Source organism: Rhinoderma darwinii, chromosome 4 (genome assembly GCF_050947455.1).
Source record: "Rhinoderma darwinii isolate aRhiDar2 chromosome 4, aRhiDar2.hap1, whole genome shotgun sequence".
Taxonomy (NCBI): domain Eukaryota; kingdom Metazoa; phylum Chordata; class Amphibia; order Anura; family Rhinodermatidae; genus Rhinoderma; species Rhinoderma darwinii.
The window spans coordinates 64,022,150-64,048,296 of record NC_134690.1 but is presented as its reverse complement, the minus strand read 5'-3'; the positions used below and the strand labels follow the sequence as shown (position 1 = coordinate 64,048,296).

The 26,147-nt window shown below is 41.8% G+C and overlaps 1 protein-coding gene across 1 annotated transcript in view; it reads left to right on the top strand.

Moving 5' to 3' along the window:
* The window catches only part of TPO (thyroid peroxidase), a 202,309-nt gene that overhangs the window by 29,140 nt on the left and 147,022 nt on the right, over positions 1-26,147 (top strand). Inside the window, exon 5 of the mRNA XM_075863906.1 lies at positions 1,233-1,439. Coding sequence (XP_075720021.1) covers positions 1,233-1,439 — 207 coding nt within the window. The remainder of the gene's footprint in view (positions 1-1,232; positions 1,440-26,147) is intronic.

The following is a 26,147-nucleotide window of genomic DNA, read 5'->3' as shown; positions in this document are numbered from 1 at the left end:
ACCGCTGCAGCCGTCACTTAGACTGAAACATCATCCTGGGAAGCCGGACTGGAGACAGAAGCAGGGAGTTCTCGGTAAGTATGAACTTCTATTTTATTGACAGGTTGCTGTATATTGTGATCAGTAGTCACTGTCCAGGGTGCAGAAACAGTTACTGCCGTTCGCTTAACTCTTTCAGCACCCTGGACAGTGACTATTTACTGACGTCTCCTAGCAACGCTCCCGTAATTACGGGAGCCCCATTGACTTCCTCAGTCTGGCTGTAGACCTAGAAATACATAGGTCCAGCCAGAATGAAGAAATGTCATGTCAAAAAAGCAAGACGCATCCGCAGCACACATAACATGTGCATGACAGCTGCGGACTTCATTGCGGAACTTAGAATCTCCATTGAAGTCAATGGAGAAATTCCGCCATGAGTCCGCAACCAGTCTGCCACAACTCCGCAACATCCCTTGCATGCTGCGGACACCAAATTCCGCACCGCAGCCTATGCTCCGCAGCGGAATTTTAAGCATCGTCTAAACGAACACTTCTAAATAGAAGTGGAAGTCAATGGAGAAACGGCTCCGCTGCGGATTAACGCTGCGGAGTGTCCGCAGCGGAATTCAAGTGAAATTCCGCCACGTGTGAACCCAGCCTGAATGGAAGCTGAACGTCAAGCTCCGTAAGACTGGATTCACACATCAGGTATTTTTTGCAGATTTTGTTACAGATTCAGATTTTTGAGCCAATTCCAGAAGTGGTTAAAAAAGGAATGGGAAATATAAAGGAAGAACTTATACTTCTCCTTTCTCATGGATCCACCTCTAACTTGCAACAAATACATTATTTGTGAATCCAGCCTGAAACTGATCGTGTTCAACTTCCTGTTCTCCTCTGATCATGGCAATCAAGATAAGGCAGGAAGCAGAGAGTATTGTGTGATAGTCATTTGACATAATTAAAAAAGTAGCCTGGAGAGCCTGTGCCATCAACCACTCTTGACTCTTTGCCCCCGACGCACAGCTTCACCACACTTCATGTATAGGCAGCATAAAATCATTGATAGCACAACTGAAATTGTTAGTTAACACTTACTGAGTGTACTAAGTGCAGAGGTTTATCTAAGGTCCTATATATTAAGCTCAGCCCTGCTACATCTGTAAACTGTAATATATTAAAGCCATTTCAAAAAGTTTGAACACATAAACATATTAAAGTTATTAACAATTTGTACCCTCTTTTTACAGGTACGAGAGGTTACAAATAAAATAATTCATGCATCAAATAAGGCTATTCAAGAAGATGATTTATACTCGCACATTATAATTGAATGGGGTCAATACATAGATCATGACATGGCTTTTACGCCACAAAGTATTAATAAAGTGAAAAGCCTGTGGGGTGCAGACTGTCACTGTGCAGACGAGAATCAGAAGTCCTGTTTTCCTATAATGGTAAGTCCTATTACATTACACTTACAGATACAGTATATGGCAGTGCTATATAATGCTATAATAGACTCTCCATTTAAAGTATGCATAGAAGGTGAATAGAAGTGTAGGGCGATTCCTAATCATCTGTACTTTTGAGACCCTGTAAAATGTATATTGTTCAAGTCTTGCAACAGCTGGAGTGTTGTAGGTTGGAGTCCACTGCTGTAATTAATCACAATACAGGCCAGTTTCTACACAACAAGCAGTGGCGTAACTACCGCTGTAGCAGCCCGGGGCCCACGGCATGAGGGGGATCGTGATGCCCCCCGCCACGCCCCCCGCCATGCCCGGCGGCGCCGCTAGCAGCCGCTATGGCTACTATAGCGGTTGCGACGCCACATTTAATAGTATCTGCGTCCTTAGGACACAGATAATATTGAACTCTATGGCAGAGCAGGGAGGTATCTCCCCGCTCTGCCATTAAAAGGGTTGTCCTCCAAAACATGTGTATCCCCTATCCACAGGATTGGCAACAGTCCCAAATTTTCCGGGACTGTCCCGAATTTAAAGAGACAGTCCTGGGACTTGTCCCGGCAACTGCTACATTCAATTGTATCTGCGTCCTTATATCGGTAGTGAAGACAGGGCTCTCTCTGAGTGGAATTCCGGCAGGGCGGCAGCAGGGCTTTGGCCGGGGATCCCGGCGCTCCAGGAGTAGCCCATGAATTCACTGTCCATATAAGGGAGTGACATCAGGGGCACCTCCTGCAGCGCAATGACCAGCCAGAGCATTTCCAACACTTGGTCAGGGATTCTGCTCATAGAGGGAGCCACTGACAATGTCACTGTCCATATATGGACAATGAAGTCAGGGGCTAGTCCTGAAGCACCGGAATCCCTGGCTAGAGTATTTCCGAGGCCTGGCCAGGGATTCCGCTCATAGAGGGAGACACAATGGCTCTATCTACAGGGACAGGGAGGAGGAGTATGTGGCACTATCTACAGGGGAAGTATGTGGCACTATATACAGAGGGAGTATGTGGCACTATATACAGGGGGAGAATGTAGCACTATATACAGGGGGAGTATGTGGCACTATCTACAGGGATGTGTGTGGCACCATCTACAGGGGAGCTGTGTTTGGCATCATCTACAGGGGGTGTGTGGCATCAACTACAGGGGGTCTGTGTGACATCATCTACATGGTGTCTGTGGGACATTAACTACAGGGGGCTTGTGCGCACGCGTGGCCGGCGCTCCATTCATTTCTATGGAACTTCCGGACCACATGCCGGATACAGACCCCAGAAGTCCCATGAGTCTCATGGAGAATTTCGGCGGACTTTCGGTTCCCCATTTTCCTTCTCACTGGGGGTCCCAGCGGTCAGACATGTATACCCTGTGGATAGGGGATACATGTTTTTTGTGGAACAACCCCTTTAACTAGGCTACAGGCCGTTTTTTGTGGGGGGGGTTGAGGCTGTATGGCTCTATCTAAAGGAGGGGGTCTGTGTGGCACTATCTACAGGAGGGGGCCTGATGGCACTATCTACAAATGGGGCTGCATGGCACTATCTACAAGGGGGAGGTGGGGGTGCTATCTACAGGTGGGTATGACACTATCTACCGAGGGGCTGTATAGTACAATCTACAGGGGGGCTGTATGGCACTATCTACAAGGGGGCGCTGTGTGGCAGAATCTACAGGCGGGAACTATCAAAAAGGGGGGGCTGTGTGTGGCACCCAGGGGAGGGGGAGTCCAGTCAAAAGTTTGCTATGGGTCCCAGTCTTTACTAGTTACGCCCCTGACAACAAGGGTACATCAAGCCATGGGTCTCACTATAAATGCATAGACATCTGTATCTGCATAGCCCAGTAAGGATTGTTGCATCAAAAATGCAAAGTCTTGTGCCATAATAAATCCATAATGTCATGCATACTGTACCAAAAATTCGATGTACTATTCTGATTTTTCATCTCCTGTTATACATTTGCACTATGATTAAAAAAAGAACCTCCAATATAATAATCAGCAAATAAAGGCTACACATAGCTCATGTACAGAGCCCTTTTGTAGCTATTAACCCTGCCCTACTGCCCCAATAAAAATCAAATGGACCCAGAAGAAGATGGTCACTTAGAAATGCCCTCATAACTAGAGCTGAAGTCCTGCAGTGATGGTGCAAAACTCTATTTCATGGCAGATTTTACATATAACCATTGCTCCCCCACTTCCAGATACAGGTATATGCACAAACACTGGAATGCTTGCTGCCAGTGTCCAACCAGATGCCAGTAGTTGTCTTAAGGGGACCACATGTCCACCAGGACCAAAAGTTGTTGACATCAGAAAAGTTCAAGCATTGTGTTCATACGTGTAAATTTCACATTTTAATTCTTTGGTTTCATTAATCGATATTTTGGCCAAAAGTATTTTATGTAGGAGGGGCGAGAAGACTATGTGATAAAATCAGAATGTGCGCTATGTTCAGGATGGCATGTTCAAGACATGGGTGTGTTCAGTTTCATAAATAAAAACAGGCCCCATAGCATAGATTAAAATAAGTGTTTATTTCCCCCTCAATGCCCTTTTCATGACCCTTGGACCAATTCGCTACACCATGGTTTGCTAACAATGTAGTTTCTACCCAGGATCCTACGGGGCACCCTTTCTCTAAGTGTCTAACTCATAATACAATGTCAGTAAGTTGCAGCAAACTAGTTGCTATCTAAGCCAGCGGCTGCAGTACACTATTTAGTAATCTAATATCTATAAATGCCAGAGGATTGCATTGGTTTAAAACTCGGCTAGCCCTCCCCATGTTTTGCCACACATGTAGCGTCTTCAGGGGTTTTGGGGCCAATCGTGGCATTCACGAACTTCCTCTATTTATAATCTTGTGGTGATGTAATGGGGGTAGTTCCACATATTGGACCAATCAGAATCATTCTCAAAAGTCGTGCCGATTTTCAGAGTGATGGTTTATAAACGGTCCAATCAGAGGCTTCTGTGTCTATCCAATGGAACAGGGCGCATACAGTCAGATTTGTCACTGGGGCACACGTGCTCGGATCTGGGGTTTGTTCAATTCTGCGGTTTATATAGGCAGGACCTATAGTGGAAAGGCGTCAAGGGCAGTAGTATGAAGAATCTTCTTAAAATTGTGGGTGGCCAAAACAAATAGTGGTAAGAAATAAAGCACCTCATGGAAATAGATCAGAGACATGGGCATCCTATAGACCTCATAACAACAGATTGTAATAACTAAGACTCAATGAGTGCCTTTGTGCCCCCTCAAACACTAGGGCCCGAGTGTGGCTGCTACGTCTGCACTTCCTATAGTTGCACCCCTGAGTACAAAAATAAGGGGTTACTTTTCAGCTATTGGGGCAGATTTACTTAGACTGGCGCATTTTCTTAATAAATTTGCTGCATCTATTGCTCTGCCTTTCCTGCTTTACCCTGCCCACTTCTCAAATTTTAGTGCAAATCTAGCATGCGCCAAATTCAGAAACTTTTCTATGCCAAAAACTTTCATACTGTATAAACTCCCTTCATTGTTCACAAGCATCAGCTATAAATTTGGATTTATATTTTCTTAGACATGCTGTGCAGAAAACTAGAAATATCCTACGTGCAACATTGAAAAAAACCTCTTTTTTTCCCAGCGGTTCAGCACAACAGTGAACTTGTCATATAAATCAATGTAATTATATACAGCTTTTTACTTGGGCATACCATTTTATATTTTAACGAGTTACACAATTAAAGTAGGTTCATTATATTTTCAAAGTGAAGGAAAATGTATTATAGTTAAAACAGCCATAATATGCAATAGCTTTTTAGTATGATTTTCTAAATTTTGTACTGATAATACTGGAAGTGGACAAAGAGAAAAGCTGCTGGATATAATGGGAACATTATAGGGAAACACTGCCCACTGCACGATTTTTCACTTAAACCTTAAGGGGATGTTAACACGAACAATTAAAAACTACTGAAAATTATGGACCTGTTTTCAAAGGAAGACAGCCTTTAATTCTCAGTAGTTTTTGAAGCAGGAAACATTTTTTGGAGGCTGTTTTTTTTTTCCAAACTCTTTATTTGGCAAAGAAGACATAACAAATCAGTAGACATTCCCACAAATCGGGAGCATATATGGCTTCGCAGAGCTATGTTAACATTACTAGAAGGAAACATTGTGATAGAGATTAATATCTAAACAGATGTTGCAGGAATACCAAAAAATTATCCATATGATGACATTGATATATCAATACATTAAAAGATATTTATGAGTACGGTTAAAGGAAAAAACACATAACCTCTTCCTAGTGTATGATGAAGTAAAACTCAGTAAATGTTTGTCTCTAGATGAAGTTGGATTATCGAGCCCAAGATTGTAGAAGCTAGCAAGGACGAACCAACAATAAAACTAAAACAGCCAAAACTTGGTGCAGCAATCCATAGTAAAGATTCTAATTCTGTCCTAGTCAAATGAGTCCTAGAAGCTAACAAAAGTCTCTAAGCGAATTCTACAAGGACCAACCAAGCCACTGGGCTTCACATTTTGGCAGTCTGTTTTCAAGAATACTAATTAATTTCTCAAATTGATATATCTCTTTAATTTTGTTCAGTGTTCTCAGAAATGGAATAGTTAGGGATTTCCAGCTAATGGCTACTGTCCATTTGGTTGCTGATAAAATATGCGAGATTAATTTTCTATTTTGTTTGGGTATATCAGGAATATCTGCGTTCAGCAACGCCGACCAAGGGGATAACTTGATTTGTAAATGTAACTTAGAATTAATAAGGCACTCAATTTGTTTCCAATGAGCCTGTACCACTGGACAGGACCACCAAATATGAGCCATAGTGCCCCTCTCCCCACAGTTTCTAAAACAAGTGTCAGAACTACCTGGAAGACAATTTGGCTATTCTATCCGGAAGAACACTACAGAGTGGAAAAATGATCAACTTCGGCACAAAATGTTGAAATATAAAAAGATATAAATTTTATTACAAATAGACATAACAGAATAAAAAGATGAGTCACACAATGAGAAGGCGTCAACCTATGCTAGACCAAAAGAGTGAATGATTATAACGAACATGTTTATACATATTTGTAGCAGGATATTCTTTTGGTTTTCTTTCTATTCTATCCGGAGTAAGGTACCACCTTGTTAAAATTTTATACGATGTTTCTTTAATAATATTCGATTGGGAGACTTTAGCCGTGCTATCATATATTTGTTGCCACGAGGTCGAATCAGGTATAGTTCCCAGCTCCCGTTCCCAAGCTAGCATATATGAAGTAGGACCATTGTATGTTGCACTTCTGAGTTGTGAGTATAAGACTAAAATCAGCCCTTTTCCCCTTGGTGAGTCTCTACAGTTTGCTTCATAAAAGGTTATACTAGAGTCATGTGGTAGAAAAACAGAGCCCGAGAGAAGGTGGTGTATTTGTAGGTATCTAAAATGTTCCCAGAGTGGGTTTTGAGAATCCTGACGTAGGGCCTCAAAAGGAAGTAATAATAATATAATTTAAGGTCTGGAAGGCTAAGTCCCCCACTAACTGTGGAGCGATGTAACGTGGATTTACTAACTCTTGATCCTCTATTCGCCCATATGAATTTATTTATTACCCTCTGTATATGTGAGATTGCATAAAGAGGAACCCTAACAGGAAGGGCCCTAAATAAATACAGCAGATTGGGTAGAACGGTCATTCGAACTGCAATGAGTCTGCCCATCCAAGATATGTGGTACCTGGACCACTCCTCCAGTAGTTTCCTGATAGACGCACATTTTTTAGGGTAGTTACTTTTGTATAAAGTAGATGGGTCTCTGTCTAGAGCAATTCCTAAATATGTCATGTGGGAATGTTTCCACTGAAATACAAAATTAAGTTTTAACAATTCCACCTGATCTATCGACATATTGATTTGCATAGTAGTGGATTTAAGCGGATTTACAATTAATCCCGAATATGATCCATGAGATTTGGTAAAGAGACAAGTGGTGTTGTAATGAATAAAAGCATATCATCTGCATATATGCTAAATTTAAATTCATGGGTATTCAAGCAGTATCCCTTAATGTCCAGATTTAGCCGAATATGCTGTGCAAGAGGCTCCATCGCGAAAGCAAACAAGAGAGGAGACAGTGGGCATCCCTGTCGTGTCCCTTTTTGTATCTTAAAATAAGGGGAGTATTGACCTAAGAATTTTACCCTAGCTTGAGGAGAGTGATAAATTGCCCTGATAGCTGCTAGGTATGGACCCCTAATGCCAAATTGAATAAGTGTGCTATATAAGTAGTTCCAGTCCACAGAATCAAATGCTTTCTGAATATCTAGACTCAAAATTAGTAATTGGTGTTTGTGAGTAGCAGCATGGAGAATAATATTGTGTGCCAATCTAACATTGTCCGTTGCTTGTCGTGATGGTATGAAACCTGTTTGATCGGGAGATATTAGGGAGGCCATATACGGTGCAAGTCTATTTGAAAGTATTTTAGTAAATAACTTGTAGTCTACATTAAGTACCGATATAGGACGTAAGTTTGCACAGTGTGTTTCATCCTTACCCGGTTTTGGAATGAGTGAAATATTAGCATGTGAAAATTCTGGAGGCGGTACATCGCCTGCCATAAGTGTGTTGAAATATGTCGTTTGGTGCGGAGTTAATATATGTGAAAATGCTTTGTAATAGAAAGCGGAGTAACCATCAGGACCTGGGCACTTGGAAGATGTGAGGTTTTTTATACTTTCAGTCACCTCTTCTGCTGTGATCGGGGAATTAAGTTGTAATCTCGCCTCAGCTGTCAGAGAGGGAAGAGAGTGTGTTGAAAGCCAGTCAGGTAGCCCAGTAGAGTTCAAAGAAGAGGGCTTGTTATACAGAGCACTACAGAATGTACTCATGGTATCTAATATGTCAAGCGGATTAGTAGTAAGTGTTCCCTTGCTGTTATGCATGTGGTAAATTTGTTTACCTCTAATGTGAGAGTTTCGTTTTATGGAGAACATAGAGGTAGCTCGATTGGAATATGCATATAATTTTGCTTTGCTCACCTAAGTGCTTTCTCAGCCTTGCTCTCCTCCAATGCTCTGAGAGAGCTGCGAGTTTCCTCTATCTGAGCTTTAATTATAGTATTTGGTTTATTAATATACTGACGTTCTAGCCTAGTGAGGGTCGATAGCAATTTATTAAGAAGTCGTAATCTGTCTCTCAAGTTTTGATGCTTTTGCCATTATTAGGGTATGTGCACACACACTAATTACGTCCGTAATTGACGGACGTATTTCGGCCGCAAGTCCCGGACCGAACACAGTGCAAGGAGCCGGGCTCCTAGCATCATACTTATGTACGATGCTAGAAGTCCCTGCCTCGATGCAGGACAACTGTCCCGTACTGAAAACATGATTACAGTACGTGACAGTTGTCCTGCAGCGAGGCAGGGACTCCTAGCATCGTACATAAGTATGATGCTAGGAGCCCGGCTCCCTTCACTGTGTTCGGTCCGGTACTTGCGGCCGAAATACGTCCGTCAATTACGGACGTAATTAGTGTGTGTGCACATACCCTTAAACCTCTCAAGACTGCTTTATGCGCCAGCCATATTTGGGCGGGTGATGTATCCGGTAGGGCATTAGTGGTAAAAAACTCTTGAAGAGAGCTGGTTATGGATGTGACTATTTCTGAGTGAGAAAGTAGGGAATCATTCAGCCTCCATGACGGGGTGCGTGTGGCGTTGCCAATACAGACGTGTAGTGAGTAGATATTGTGGTCTGACCACGCACATTGGGTATAAGAGGTATTATGCGGTCTAGTGGATAGCTGGGAGGAAGTTAGGATATAATCAATCCTAGAATAACGAATAACTGTCATGTACTGTGGAGTAAAAAGAGTATTCCTTAGGGTGGATTTACACAAGCGTGTGCGTGCGCAAAAGGCACTTAACAGCTCCGTGTGTCATCAGATAGGATGTGCGGGTGCGTGAGTTTCGTACAGCCGCCATCATTATGATACTCCGTTTTGACTTTAATGGGTGCGTGATGCGCGAAAAACGCAGAAATATAGGACCTGTCGTGAGTTTTACGCAGCGGACTCACGCACAGTCTGCACTGCCCCATAGACTTGCATAGGTCCGTGCGACATGCGTGAAAAACACACGGGTGGCACGGACGTATACCACGTTCGTGTAAATCCGCCCTTATCTAGGGGATGATCCTGTCTCCACAAATCCACTAGTGATAATTGTTTCAACCTATACATGAATAATTTCGGGGCTGACTGCGCATTAGCATGGGGATGGCTTCTATCCCATTGGGCATTCATCACTATGTTAAAGTCACCCCCTAGGATAATGTAGGAGTCTGAGAATTTCTCCAGCGGTCTAAAAAAGTTGGTAAAGAAGGTGGTTGCTGAGGAGTTAGGTGCGTAAATCGATGCAAAGGTGATGCGTTGTCCCGCTAGTTGACCTGTAAGGATAATGTATCTACCATCCGGGTATATAATGGAGTCAATTACTGTAAATGGAAGTGTATTCCTGAAGAGAATGGCTACTCCTTTTTTTTGTGTCTGAGGTAGATAGGTAAACTCTCTGGAACAATCTATCAAAGTATTTTGGGTAACTAGTGTGAGTGAAATGCGTTTCCTGGAACATTATAATGTCGCCATGAAGCCTCTTATAGTAAGTAAAGGCCACTCGTCTCTTTGTCGGGCTATTAAAACCTTTTACATAATGAGTAATAACAGTATATGCCATAAAAATTCAATAGAGTTTCGCTATAGAAATAAGCAGAAAGTACTTTTGTATGTAGAATATAGCTGCTGCCGAAAAGAAAAACACCTTTAACAGATAACTTCAAAACAATGAAACAAAAGCGGAGTTCGGCTAAGTGCCCTCCACGTGACCCCATTCGGGTCTCGTTATCTCTTTCTCGACTTGCTGAGCAAATCCAGCGCCAGATAAAACCGGCCCTGAGCAAGCCCAGCAAGGCTAGCACGGGGGCCTCACCAGAATTTTGGCTGACCCACCGCAATATCAAGCAAAGTAAGCAATTTTAGTCATGTGAAAAAGTAGAATTAACTTTGTAAGAAATTTCCAAGCAAGGCATTCTAATGCAATATATTCGACCAACCATAGGTTTGACTATGAAAAACAGCATCAAAAACTGCTCAAGTGACATGCTACTTCTTTTTACGCGCCGTTTTTTAAAACAGCGGTGTAAAAAACGTTCCGTCTGAACTAAACGCCGGTTTTCCCATTGATTTGAATGGGAAGCTGTCTGTCAGTGTTTCACTAGCATTTTTCAAGGCATATTTCAAGGCGTTTACGACCTGAAATACGCCTAAAAACTCTTCATGTGAACATTGAACCTTTGAAGGCATATTTAAATAGATATAGATGACAGATAGATAGATAGATAGATAGATAGATAGATAGATAGATAGATAGATAGATAGATAGATAGATAGATAGATAGATAGATAGACGTCCTTTGTAATCTCCAGAGCCTTCTGCTATCTTGAGGCCATCTTGATCTGTATCACATCTGGAGAGACTCTAGGAAACTCCATCCACCGTCTCTGTATCATCGCTCACAGGGAGGCCCCTGGTAACTTCCACCCGGCTTTGTTACAAGGTTCAGATAGCACTAGGTAATGGTGTGGGTGCATTAATAGGGACCCAACCCGATCCAATAGAGAAAAAAAGTACTATGCACACGAATATGGAGTTATATATCCAAACAAATAATCTATTTATTTATAGCCAGTGACAGTGTGACGTTTCGGTCAGTGGGGCGCCACACTATAGCGGTTACCCGCCAAGCTTACAGCGCCATCCACGCAGGATAAGCATTGACAAAAGTGCCTCAGGAAGGTCATGGTATTGACCGAAATGTCGCACTGTCACTGGCTATAAATAAATAGATTATTTGTTTGGATAAATAACTCCATATTGGTGTGCATAGTACTTTTTTTTCTCTCCCACCCGGCTTTATCACTGCTTGCAGGGAGGTCCATAGCAACTTTTACTAGCCTGTTCAAGACCCTCTCCATCTTCAGGGTCTCTTATGCAGCTTCTACTTTCCAGCACCAACAGCACGTCTGCCATAGCCGCCACACAACCTTTTTAGGTGGGAACAGTCGTCTTTTAGTAACTTAGCGCCACCACCAGCATAAGGCATGCAGCGTACTCATACTGTATGCATTCTCACCATTGTTAAGTTATGCACAGCAAAAATCCACTCAAAGATGGCATATGGGCCATTTCTCCTGGCGCCAATTTAAAGACACATGAATCTACACATTTCAAGAGACAACAGAATTTTTCTGGGAGAGGGTGCCCCACACCATGAAGAAGAGAGGAGGGAAACTCCTTCTCACACTTTACAGAAGGTCTCCTTATGCTCCCCAACACACAGACTGTTCTCTCTAGTGATTGATCCGGCAGCTGAATCCTCTCTCAAATGTCACACATCAGGTTGAAGTGACTAAACCATCTTAGCAGCAGGGAGAAAAGGAGGACTGAGATGTCACTAAAACCTACAGTGGAGAGAGGGCAAAAGAAGATGTAAGCTTCCTCAGTGTAGAAGAGAACAATCTAAACCAGCAAGTCTAAGGTGGAGAGTGTGTAGCATATGCCGCAATGCAGCTTAGGCTTTATTCAGATGAACGCTAATATCGCCCGTGTGACAGCTGTTTTTTTAACGGGCATCACACGGCTGCATGTATTTCAATGGGGCTATTCACATGGCCGTTGATTTAACGGACTGCGTAAACAAAAATGTCCTATTTTTGTCCGTTTTCACAGATCCCTCAATTGACTCTGGGAAAACGGGTACCGCACAGGTGCCAAATCGGCCATGAAAAACAGCCATTTTTTATGACTGATTTGACACGTTCATCTGAATAAAACCTTACTGTGTTTACAGTGATCACACATTAGGGAGAGGGGAAGTTTTGGTGCATGTATCACTGAAAGGGACTGCCCAGTGGGCTCTCAATTTGAGTTTTTATGAGAAGGCATCCTGATATAACTGATAAATATATTAGAAATATTTTTATTTCACATGACAGAAATGATTATGCTTTTAAAAGAAACATGAAATGGTCAAAAAACCTAAATATTATTTGGAATAATAAATCCAAGAGAATCATATATATATAATTATTAATTAATTTTCTTTACACAATTTTTTTAAAAGCTCCTGCAGTTACACAAAATAAAAAGGAAATTGGAAAACTTGCAATGAGATAAAAAAGTGAATAAATGCATATTTATAAATATTGGAGAAATTATTATTTTATTTTTTCCCTGATACTTAAATGCCAGCCTTTAAAACTAATTTCCTTTTTTCAAGCTTGTGTGACAATAACTAAGACAGCAGGTAATTAACTACACAGAGACCTGTGTAACTCGTAATTTAGAAAATTTGATTTGGTTGACAAATTAGTTAAAACGGTGTGGGTCTCCACCACAGATGAATAGAAGATGTCAACCAGATCATGAGTCTTTAAAGGGTTTATCCCATCAGGGACATTTATGGCATATCCACAGGATATGCCATAAATGTCAGATACAGTGAAGGAAATAAGTATTTGATCCCTTGCTGATTTTGTAAGTTTGCCCACTGTCAAAGTCATGAACAGTCTAGAATTTTTAGGCTAGGTTAATTTTACCAGTGAGAGATAGATTATATAAAAAAAAAAAAAAGAAAATCACATAGTCAAAATTATATATATTTATTTGCATTGTGCACAGAGAAATAAGTATTTGATCCCCTACCAACCATTAAGAGTTCAGCCTCCTCCAGACCAGTTACACGCTCCAAATCAACTTGGTGCCTGCATTAAAGACAGCTGTCTTACATGGTCACCTGTATAAAAAAAGACTGTCCACAGACTCAATTAATCAGTCTGACTCTAACCTCTACAACATGGGCAAGACCAAAGAGCTTTCTAAGGATGTCAGGGACAAGATCATAGACCTGCACAAGGCTGGAATGGGCTACAAAACCATAAGTAAGACGCTGGGTGAGAAGGAGACAACTGTTGGTGCAATAGTAAGAAAATGGAAGACATACAAAATGACTGTCAATCGACATCGATCTGGGGCTCCATGCAAAATCTCACCTCGTGGGGTATCCTTGATCCTGAGGAAGGTGAGAGCTGAGCCGAAAACTACACGGGGGGAACTTGTTAATGATCTCAAGGCAGCTGGGACCACAGTCACCAAGAAAACCATTGGTAACACATTACGCCGTAATGGATTAAAATTATGCAGTGCCCGCAAGGTCCCCCTGCTCAAGAAGGCACATGTACAGGCCCGTCTGAAGTTTGCAAATGAACATCTGGATGATTCTGAGAGTGATTGGGAGAAGGTGCTGTGGTCAGATGAGACTAAAATTGAGCTCTTTGGCATTAACTCAACTCGCCGTGTTTGGAGGAAGAGAAATGCTGCCTATGACCCAAAGAACACAGTCCCCACTGTCAAGCATGGAGGTGGAAACATTATGTTTTGGGGGTGTTTCTCTGCTAAGGGCACAGGACTAATTCACCGCATCAATGGGAGAACGGATGGAGCCATGTACCGTCAAATCCTGAGTGACAACCTCCTTCCCTCCACCAGGACATTAAAAATGGCTCGTGGCTGGGTCTTCCAGCACGACAATAACCGGAAACATACAGCCAAGGCAACAAAGGAGTGGCTCAAAAAGAAGCACATTAAGGTCATGGAGTGTCCTAACCAGTCTCCAGACCTTAATCCCATCGAAAATTTATGGAGGGAGCTGAAGATCCGAGTTGCCAAGCGACAGCCTGAAAATCTTAATGATTTACAGATGATCTGCAAAGAGGAGTGGGCCAAAATTCCATCTAACATGTGTGCAAACCTCATCATCAACTACAAAAAACGTCTGACTGCTGTGCTTGTCAACAAGGGTTTTGCCACCAAGTATTAAGTCTTGTTTGCCAAAGGGATCAAATACTTATTTCTCTGTGCACAATGCAAATAAATATATATAATTTCGACAATGTGATTTTCAGTTTTTTTTTTTTATATAATCTATCTCTCACTGGTAAAATTAACCTAGCCTAAAAATTCTAGACTGTTCATGTCTTTGACAGTGGGCAAACTTACAAAATCAGCAAGGGATCAAATACTTATTTCCTTCACTGTAGATGCGGTTCCCACCTCTGAGACCCGCACCTATCTCTAGAACGGGGCCCTCTAAACCTCGTTCTACCTCTCTGTGTTCCGGCTGACTCGTGTGATTCCTGAGCATGAAGAGATAGACCATGAAGAAGAAAACTGCATAGTTTTCTTCTTCATGGTCGGGAATCACATGAGTCAGCCAGAGCACAGAGAGGTAGAATGAGGTTTAGGGGCCCCGTTCTAGAGATAGGTGCGGGTCCCAGAGGTGGGACCTGCAGCTATCTGACATTTTGCATCTTGGCTACTAGACTTAAACTGTAAATTTCATCTTAAGTTTCATGTACTTAAGTTTAATTTCATTAGTCAGATGTAAGTCCTTAGAGAAAAAATAACGTGTGTGCTTTTTTTTTCATTGGGGTGATCATTTTGGAGACACATCTTCTTCCTGTATTGTACAGTACAGCAGCCTGTGTGCATTATGGCAGCTGAAATAAATGGGAGTTCATATTGTCTCAATCTATACAGCAAAGCTTACAAGTGAGCTACAGGGAAAGAAAAAAAAAAGCTTCAGCCTATTGCTATTGCACTAGTGGCCAGTGTGAAAAAGTATGTATAGTCACAGAAAATAAATATTTAGAATACTGTAAATACCTGATTTACACGTAAGTCATGGATTTTCTTAACTAAAGGTTCCATTAACTAAAAATAAATAAAGTTTAGTATAAAAAAACAAAACAATCCCCCTCCAAAAAAAGAAAAAGAAAAAACTTTAAAAAATATTGTATTGTTTCAAAATAAACAATAATAAAAAATTAAAAAAAAACATATAGAGCTCCACCACAATTTTAACGACCCATAGAATAAAGTTAAAAGGGTATTGCCGTTAGACATTTATGGAATATCCATAGGACATGTCGTAATTGTCTGAAAGATATGGGTCTCACTCACCTCTGGGATCCGTACCTGCCTCCCAAATTATGAGGCCAACGCATCCAGGCGGAGAATCAGTTCAGAGGTGGCAGGGATTTCTGAAAACTGGCTAAGCTACGCTGTCTCCGTAACTGACATGGAAATTAATATGTTACAGAAACAGCGTAGTACAGCGAGCGACTATGTTTCTGTAATTCACATTCACTTTTACAAGAGTTATGGAAACAGTGTAGGTTCAGCAAGCTCATCTGTTTCCAGAATTCCCGGCCACCTCAGCACTGATTCTCCAGCTATATGAGATGGCCAGCGGCCTTCTCGCCAGGCGGGACAGGGTTGGGGTACCTCTGTTTGGAGATAGGTTCGGGTCACCAGAGATGGGACTCGAAAATCAGAGATACATGGCATATCTTGTGGATAAGCCATACATTTCTAAGATGGGAATACAACTTTAACATAATATTGTTTATATTTTATCTACAGTTCGGTCCAGAATTATTTGGACAGTGAACAAGTTTTGGCATTTTAGCTGTATACCAAAACATATTGAATATACAGTTAAATAATCAATATGGGCTTAAAGTGCAGACTCTCAGCTTTAATTTGAGACTATTCTCATCCTAATTTGAGGAAGGGTTTAGGAATTACAGCTCTTTAATATGTACCTCCCTCTTTTTCAAGGGACCAAAGGTAATTGGACAATTATCTCAAAAGCTATTTAATGAGCTGCATGGGCTATTCCCTCATTAATCCATTATCAATTAAGCAGGTAAAAGGTCTGGAGTTGATTCCAGGTGTGGCATTTGCATTTGGAAGCTGTTGCTGTGAACCCACAACATGAGGTCAGAGGAGCTCTCAATGCAAGTGAAACAGACCATCGTTAGGCTGAAAAAAATTAAGAAATCCATCAGGGAGACAGCACAAATGTTAGGAGTTGCCCAATCAACAGTTTGGTACATTCTTGGAAAAAAAGAGCGCACTGGTGATTTCGTGAACTCAAAAAGGCCTGGAAGTCCATGGAAGACAACAGTGGTGGATGATCGCAGAATCCTTTACATGGTGAAAAACCCCTTCACAACAACTACCCAAGTGAAGAACATTCTCCTGGAAGTAGGTGTATCAGTATCTAAGTCTACCATAAAGAGATGACTTCATGAGAGCAAATACAGCGGGTTCACCACAAGGTGCAAACCATTAATCAGCCCCAAAAATAGAAAGGGCACAATAGACTTTGCCAAACAACATCTAAAGAGGCCAGTCCAGTTCTGGAACAGCGTTATTGATGAAGTGACTGAAGACAGAAGCAGCCGGGTGAATTCTGAAGTGTTCAGGGATATACTTTCTGCTCAGATTCAACCAAATGCAGCAAGGTTTATTGGACATCGCTTCACAGGACAGATGGACAATAATCCAAAACATACTGCAAAAGCAACCCTGGAGTTTTTTAAGGCAAATAAGTGGATTATTCTGCAATGGCCAAGTCAATCTCCAGATCCTATTTAACCCCTTCCCGCACCTTGGCGTAACTGTACGTCCAGGTGAGCAGTAACTTCGCGCACCCGGGCGTACAGTTACGTCTGTGCTTTAAAAGTTAACCGCCGCGCGGCGCTACACCGCAGCGGCGGTTAACTTCTCAGGCAGTCTGCCCTGATGTCCGGGCACACAACAAGGGACCAATTGAAGCTGTCCCTTGTTGTAGATCGCTCTGATTGGTAAGTCTGTGCAGACTTACCAATCGGAGCTCACTTCTGAGAAGGAAATACGTCACAGGCTCTGATTTCCTCTGTTGGAGTTAGGAAGTCGAGGAGATCAGAGCCTGTAGCGTCGTCGTCGTGTGAAGAGCAAAGAAAACACTATAATATCCCGATTAACCCCTTGATCACAGTGTGTAACTGTGATCCCCCCCCCGTCCTCTCCCAGTCTATAAGGGAGCTTTTTTTTTGTGTGCTTTTTAAAAAAATAAAATAATAAAACTCTAAAAAAAAGTCCATTTAGACAGCGTCCGTGTTAGTCAGCGTCAGCATCAGCGTTAGTCAGTGTTAGTCAGCGTTAGTCAGCGTTAGTCAGTGTTAGTCAGCGTTAGTCAGTGTTAGTCAGCGTTAGTCAGCGTTAGTCAGTGTTAGTCAGCGTTAGTCAGTGTTAGTCAGCGTTAGTCAGTGTTAGTGAGCGTCAGTGTTAGTGAGCGTCAGTGTTAGTGACCGTCAGTGTTAGTGAGCGTCAGTGTTAGTGAGCGTCAGTCAGTGTTAGCGTCCGTGTCCATTTAGTCAGCGTTAGCGTCAATTTATTCAGTGTCAATCAGTGTCAGCGTCACTTAGTTTCAGACCATCTGTTAGCGTCAGATCGTTCCATTTGTCAATCAGTCAGCGTCCGTCATCGTCTTTTTGTCAGTGTAGTTTAGTCAGTGTTAGTTTTAGTGTCATAAAATAAAAAAAAGTAATAAAAAAAATTGTGTACGTTAGTTTTAGGTCAGTCCGTCTGTTAGTCAGTGTCAGACCGTCTGTTTATAAAATCAGTCAGCGTCAGTTAGTCATCGTCTTTTTGTCAGTGTAGTTTAGTCAGCGTCAGTTAGTCATCGTCTTTTTGTCAGTGTAGTTTAGTCAGCGTCAGTTCGTCATCGTCTTTTTGTCAGTGTAGTTTAGTCAGCGTCAACTTAGTCTGCGTCAATTTGTTTAGTGTCAGTCAGCGTCAGACCGTCAGTTAGCGTCAATCAGTGTGTGATTGTCAGTTAGTTATTGTTTTTTTTGTCAGTATAGTTTAGTCAGTGTTAGTGTCATAAAATAAAAAATAAAAAAACATTAGTGTACGTTAGTATTTAGTGTTTTCCGTAAAAAAAAAAAAAAGACCAAAAAAATTTTTTTTTGTATACATATACATTCAATAAAAATGGCCCGCAAAATCTTCACTGCAGAGGAGGCATATGAGATGCTCGCATCGGACACCGATACTGCGAGTGATGCTGGGTCCGCATTTGCTCTGTCCTCCTCAAGCGACACAGAGGAACCCCCTCGCAGTCGCAGGAGGGTTAGTGTTCAAGTAACACCTGCACCTGAACCCAATTGGTTGCCCCCAACCTCCTACACCCCCCAAGTACCGGACTTTACTGCTGCTGCAGGGGTCCAAGTCCAGACAGCAGGGCTGTCCGAGATTGAGTTTTTCCAGCTCTTTTTTTCGGACAGCCTTGTGGAAAATATTGTTGAGCAAACTAATCTATGTGCTCAACAATTTATTGCTGTCAACCCCGAAAGTTTTTATGCCAGGCCGTACAGGTGGCATCCCACTGACAAAGCAGAAATGCTGCAGTACTGGGGATTGGTACTAAATATGGGCCTAACGAAAAAGCCATCAGTGAGGTCTTATTGGTCCACCGATATTTTGTACCACTGCCCCTTGTACCGCACCACAATGCCCAGGGCTCGTTTTGAGTCAATACATAAATTTTTACATTTCAATGACAATTCCCAGTGCCCCCCCCCAGGATGACCCCAATTTTGATAGACTCTACAAAATTAGACCCCTTATTTCCCATTTGGCCCAAAAATTTTCAGCATCTTATACCCCTGGCAGAGAAATTGCCATTGACGAGTCCCTGGTGCATTTCAAAGGAAGGGTGAAGTTCAGGCAGTATTTGCCCAACAAACGTGCCAGGTATGGCATAAAAATTTACAAGTTGTGTGAGTCGGAGTCGGGCTACACTCACACGTTTAAAATTTACGAGGGGAGGGACAGTCAAATTGAGCCCCCAAACTGTCCACCCGTCCTGACCACAACTGGGAAGATTGTCTGGGACCTCCTGCACCCACTGTTTAATAAGGGGTACCACTTGTATATAGACAACTGGTATACAAGTGTACCCCTGTTCAAATGCCTGGCGGAGCAAAAAACAGTGGCGTGTGGGACGGTCCGCAAAAACCAGAGACAGCTCCCAAAAACCCTTCTCGGCCAACCCCTGCAGCGTGGGGAGAGCAGGGCACTCCTTAGCGAAGGGGTCCTCTTTTTGAAGTTCAGGGACAAGAAGGATGTCCTAATGCTGACATCAATCCATGATGCCACCTGCTCTCTTGTCCCTGTGCGTGGTGCAACACCCACCACCACGTCACGGCCTGTCTGCATCCAGGCCTATAATAAGTTCATGGGGGGAGTGGACCTTTCTGACCAGATGCTCAAGCCGTACAATGCCATGCGGAAATCAAAAATTTGGTATAAAAAACTTGCGGTGCACTTTATCCAAATGGCATTGTACAACTCCTTTGTCATCTACAGGAGCACTGGTCAGGAGGGGACATACCTGGAGTACCAGGAGAAGGTGATTAAATCCCTTCTCTTTGGGAATGTGGCAGAGGTAGGGGAAAGTTCTGCCTCAGCAAGCACGGATGTCCCCAGAATAGTTCCAGGCCAGCACTTTCCTGGTGAAGTGCCGCCCACAGAAAAAAAAAGGCGCCCCCAGAAAAAGTGTTGTGTCTGTGCCAGAAGAGGCAAAAGAAAAGACACGATATATCAGTGTAACACCTGTCCCACCCACCCTGGACTGTGTATCAAGGAGTGCTTCCAAATATATCACACCTCTCTGGAGTTCTAAATTTTATTTTCACCCGTCCCTTTCATTTATAATTATAGTCCCTTCCATTTACAATTACCGTCCCTTTGATTTACCATAACCATTTCACCATTTAAAAATTGAAGATCCCCCATAACAAAACTAAAAATTCCCATTATACCCCTAGATGAATACCTAGGATTTGTAATACTGTGTAGTATCTGCACAATTTTTTAGGCCTTTGCAAACATGACATGTGCCCAAAAATCATCCAAGTAAAATAAGGCCTCAAAATCCTTGTGGTGTTCCAATACTTTCTGGCCCTGCCATACGTCCAGCAACAGCAGATTAGAGCCAATTTGAGGGTATTTCTAAACTCAGAAGAAATGGGCCAATAAGTGTTGAGGTGCTTTTTTTCACTTGCATAATCAGTGTCTGAAAAATCTGTCCTATAAATGAAGCATTTGTGAAAAAATTTGAAAATGTCCTTTTTCACTCCACATTTCCAAAAGATTCTGCAAAGAAACTGTGCCGTCAAAAAAGTGATGACACCCCTAGATAAATTCCTTGAGTGGTGTAGTATTCAAAATGGGGTCATTTCTGGGTGTTTTCCATTGTTATGGGGGCTCAGAGTCTCCTCAAAGATCAAATGGGGCTGTTGAACCAATCATGCAAAACTTGGGCCCTAAAAATCTAAGGCTGCTCCTTCACTTCCAGGCACTGCCATGTGTCCACACAACATATTTGGATCGATTTGGGGGTATCTTTGAACTCGGTACAAATGGGCCAATAAGTATTGAGGTGCTTTTTTTCACTTGCATGCTCGGAACAATCTGTCTTATAAATGAAACTTTGGTGAAAAAATTGAAAATAGCTTTTTTCACGCCAGATTTCGACAAGATTCTGCAAAAAAAATGTGTGGTCAAAAATGTGATCGCACACTGAGAAAAATTCTTAGAGGGGTGTAGTTATCAAAATGGGGCCATTTCTGAGGGTTTCTCATCATTATGGGGGCTCAGAGTCTCATGCAAAACTTGAGTCCTGAAAACCTAAGGCTTCTCCTTCACTTCCATGCACTGCCATGTGTCCACACAACAAATTTGGACCACTTTGGGGGTATCTCTGAACTCGGTACAAATGGGCCAATAATGCTTTTCTTCACTTGCATGCTCTGTGTCTGAAAAATCTGTCCTATGAATGAAGCACTTGTGAAAAAATTTTACATGTTCTTTTTCACGCCAGATATCCACAAGATTCTGTAAAAAAAATATGGGGTTAAAAAAATTGATCACACCCCTAGAAAAAAATTCCTTGAGTGGTCCAGTTTCCAAAATGGGGTCACTTTTGGGGGTTTTCTCACTGTTTTGGTCCCTCCAGGGCATTGCAAACGTGACATGGCAATGAAAACTATTCCAGCAAAATCCGTTCTCCAAAATCTAAATGACGCTCCTTCTCTTCTGAGCCCTGCTATGGGTCCAAACAGCAGTGTATTACCACATATGTGGTATTGCCGTAATCGGGAGAAATTGCTTTACAAATGTAGTGGTGCTTTTTCTCCTTTATTCCTTGTAAAAATGAAACATTTCTATGTTTTTTCAGAAAAAAAGTAGATTTTCATCTTCACACACAAATTCAAATAGATTTTGCAAAACAACTGTGGGGTCAAAATGCTAAACATACCCCTAGAAAGATTCCTTGAGGGGTCCAGTTTCCAAAATGGGGTCACTTTTGGGGGTTTTCCACTGTTTTGGTCCTTCCAGGGCATTGCAAACGCGACATGGCACTGAAAACTATTCCAGCAAAATCTGTTCTCCAAAATCCAAATGACGCTCCTTCTCTTCTGAGCCCTGCTGTGGGTCCAAACAGCAGTGTATTACCACATATGTGGTATTGCCGTAATCGGGAGAAATTGCTTTACAAATGTAGTGGTGCTTTTTCTCCTTTATTCCTTGTAAAAATGAAAAATTTCTATGTTTTTTCAGAAAAAAAGTAGATTTTCATCTTCACACACAAATTCAAATAGATTTTGCAAAACAACTGTGGGGTCAAAATGCTAAACATACCCCTAGAAAGATTCCTTGAGGGGTCCAGTTTCCAAAATGGGGTCACTTTTGGGGGTTTTCCACTGGTTGGGCCTTCCAGGGCATTGCAAACGCGACATGGCACTGAAAACTATTCCAGCAAAAACTGTTCTCCAAAATCCAAATGACGCTCCTTCTCTTCTGAGCCCTGCTGTGGGTCCAAACAGCAGTGTATTACCACATATGTGGTATTGCCGTAATCGGGAGAAATTGCTTTACAAATGTAGTGGTGCTTTTTCTCCTTTATTCCTTGTAAAAATGAAAAATTTCTATGTTTTTTCAGAAAAAAAGTAGATTTTCATCTTCACACACAAATTCAAATAGATTTTGCAAAACAACTGTGGGGTCAAAATGCTAAACATACCCCTAGAAAGATTCCTTGAGGGGTCCAGTTTCCAAAATGGGGTCACTTTTGGGGGTTTTCCACTGTTTTGGTCCTTCCAGGGCATTGCAAACGCGACATGGCACTGAAAACTATTCCAGCAAAATCTGTTCTCCAAAATCCAAATGACGCTCCTTCTCTTCTGAGCCCTGCTGTGGGTCCAAACAGCAGTGTATTACCACATATGTGGTATTGCCGTAATCGGGAGAAATTGCTTTACAAATGTAGTGGTGCTTTTTCTCCTTTATTGCTTGTAAAAATGTAAAATTTCTATGTTTTTTCAGAAAAAAAGTAGATTTTCATCTTCACACACAAATTCAAATAGATTTTGCAAAACAACTGTGGGGTCAAAATGCTAAACATACCCCTAGAAAGATTCCTTGAGGGGTCCAGTTTCCAAAATGGGGTCACTTTTGGGGGTTTTCCACTGTTTTGGTCCTTCCAGGGCATTGCAAACGCGACATGGCACTGAAAACTATTCCAGCAAAATCTGTTCTCCAAAATCCAAATGACGCTCCTTCTCTTCTGAGCCCTGCTGTGGGTCCAAACAGCAGTGTATTACCATATATGTGGTATTGCCGTAATCGGGAGAAATTGCTTTACAAATGTAGTGGTGCTTTTTCTCCTTTATTCCTTGTAAAAATGTAAAATTTCTATGTTTTTTCAGAAAAAAAGTAGATTTTCATCTTCACACACAAATTCAAATAGATTTCGCAAAACAACTGTGGGGTCAAAATGCTAACTATACCCCTAGAAAGATTCCTTGAGGCGTGTAGATTCTAAAATGGGGTCACTTTTTCTCTGTTTTTACTGTATCGGCAGCACAAGAACTCTTCAAACCTGACATGGTGCCTAAAATATATTCTAAAAAAAGGAGGCCCCAAAATCCCCTAGGTGTTCCTTTGCTTCTGAGGCATGTGCTTCAGTCCGTTAGCACACTACGGCCACATGTGGGATATTTCTAAAAAGTGCAGAATCTGGGCAATAAATATTCAGTTGCATTTCTTGAAAAAAACTTTCTGTGTTACTGAAAAAAATGGATTACATATGAATTTTGGCAAAAAAAATGAAATTTGTAAATTTCACCTGTAGTTTGCTTTAATTCCTCTGAAATGCCTAAAGAGTTAAAACACTTTCTGAATGCTGTTTTGAATACTCTGAGGGGTGCAGTTTTCAAAATGGCTTGATTTATTGGGACTTTCTAATATATAAGGCCCACAAACTAACTTCAGAACTGACCTGGTCCCTGAAAAAATGGCCTTTTGAAATTTTCTTGAAAATATGAGAAATTGCTGCTAAAGTTCTAAGCCTTGTAACGTCCTAGAAAAATAAAAGAATGTTCAAAAAATGATGCAAGTATAAAGTACACATATGGGAAATATAAACTAGTAAGTATTTTGTGTGGTAATACTATCTGTCTTCCAAGCAGATAGATTTAAATTTCGAAAAATGGTAATTTTTGCAAATTTTCTCTAAATTTTGATGTTTTTCACAAATAAATATTGAATTTATCGACCAAATTTTTTCACTAACATAAAGTACAACATGTCACGAAAAAACAATCTCAGAATCGCTTGGATAGATAAAAGCATTCCGGAGTTATTACCACATAAAGTGACACATCTCAGATTTGAAAAATCGGCTTCGTCCTGAAGGCCAAAACAGGCTCAGTCCTGAAGGGGTTAATTATGAAAAAATGTACCAACAAAAACATACTTATTGTCTTCTAAATATCGTCAATTCTTTGCTTCTGAATAAAAATAAACAAATCGTTTCACTTGTTTTAATTAAAATTGATAACTTTAAACAACAAGGAGGTATTTTTAAATTACTTGACACCAAAGGCAAAAAGTGGCAAATTATGGAGTACCCCATATTTGCGCAATAATTTGTGACTTCTTACTTTTTTACGCTTCTCTACGCTTCCGAAAAGTGGTAAGAAAAGTGGGTGCGGTATAGTGGGAGTGGTGTGGCCTCCTAAGAACTGACAGATTTACCATAACTTACAACAGAAATTGGAGTAAATTATGGTGCAAATCTACGTCTGACGCAGCAGCCTTAACTTTAAATTTTGACGTCGTAACTGCCGGTATATTTATACCTCGTAAATCACTGCCTTAATGAACGATTAAAAACTTGATATTATAGGTATCAAAACTAAAAATGGGATGAGATAGCCAAAGAGAACTGTTTAAAGGGAATGTGTCGCAAATTAAACCTTTTTTTTTTTAAGAGTCGTTACTTATTTCTATTATATTTTTTACGTTTTTTGCTGTATTTATTTATTTTTTCCGTATGGTGGAAAGTATTAAAAATTAAACAATAATTTGACATGTTTTCCAATGTTGGCCACCAGGGGGAGCACTTCCCAGAATTACAGCAAGGTGAATAAGGCAAAGCAACCTGATTCACAGCTGCTGTAAATGTGGGAGGGAACCTCACCCCCCCTCTCACAAGCCAGGTAAAGGTGTCTTCAAATTGCTAAGCAGTGTCCGTCAGCCATTTTGGGTGTGTTCTAGGACACACCAAAAGGCTAAGTATATGTTCACACGCTTACTAAACAAAGGGAAAACCGCTCCTGATTTTCAGCCATTTTTTAATCAAACTCGCGTTTTTTTAACGGCCGTTTTTGGAGCTTTTTTCTATAAAGTCAATGAAAAACGGCTCCAAAAACATCCCTGTCGGAACAGAACGCCGTATTTCCCATTGAAACCAATGGGCAGATGCTTGTAGGCGTTCTGCTTCCGATTTTTCAGCTGAAAACATTGTGTGTGAACATACTCTTAGGGTATGTGCACACGCTAACTGCATTTACGTCTGAAATGACGGAGCTGTTTTCAGGAGAAAACAGCTCCGTCATTTCAGACGTAATTGCTCGTACTCGCGTTTTGCGAGGCGTCAATTACGGCCGTAATTTGGAGCTGTTCTTCATTGAATTCAATGAAAAACGGCTCAAATTACGTCCCAAGAAGTGTCCTGCATATAATGTATATAAGTGTCCTGCACTTCTTTGCCGAGGCTGTTATTTTACGCGCCGTCTTTTGACAGCGACGCGTAAAATTACAGGTCGTCGGCACAGTACGTCGGCAAACCCATTCAAATGAATGGGCAGGTGTTTGCCGACGTATTGGAGCCGTCTTTTAAGGCGTAAATCGAGGTGTAACATGGCGCCGCACCTGTCCTCAGGTCGTGTGTGGTATTACAACTCTGTCCTATTCACTTCAATGGAGGTGAACTGCAATACCAGAAACGACCTGAGGACAGGTGCGGCGCTGTGTCTCCAGTCCAGACACCCCTTCTGTCCTGAGATGACCCAACGGGGGAGGCGGGTGTCAGAGCCACCCACCGCCATCACTGCAGACAGAACCACAACTACGGCATGATGGCAGGGCTTGTCCTGAGTGCACTGTCTCTTGTTATGGACAGAGTTATAGTCACATGAACCCCGTCTGATGAACCGGTAACCTAGGTCCGATCACATGACAGAGGGGGATCACCAAAAACCCTGTGCACCCTCAGCCCGTCCATCCAGCCCTTTCCTGGTTATATCTGCGTCTGGGAAAGCTGGGTGACCACCATTACCCCTCATACTGGAGTGTTTAGGGATGTGACTAATGAACCTCTCACACTCCAGTGG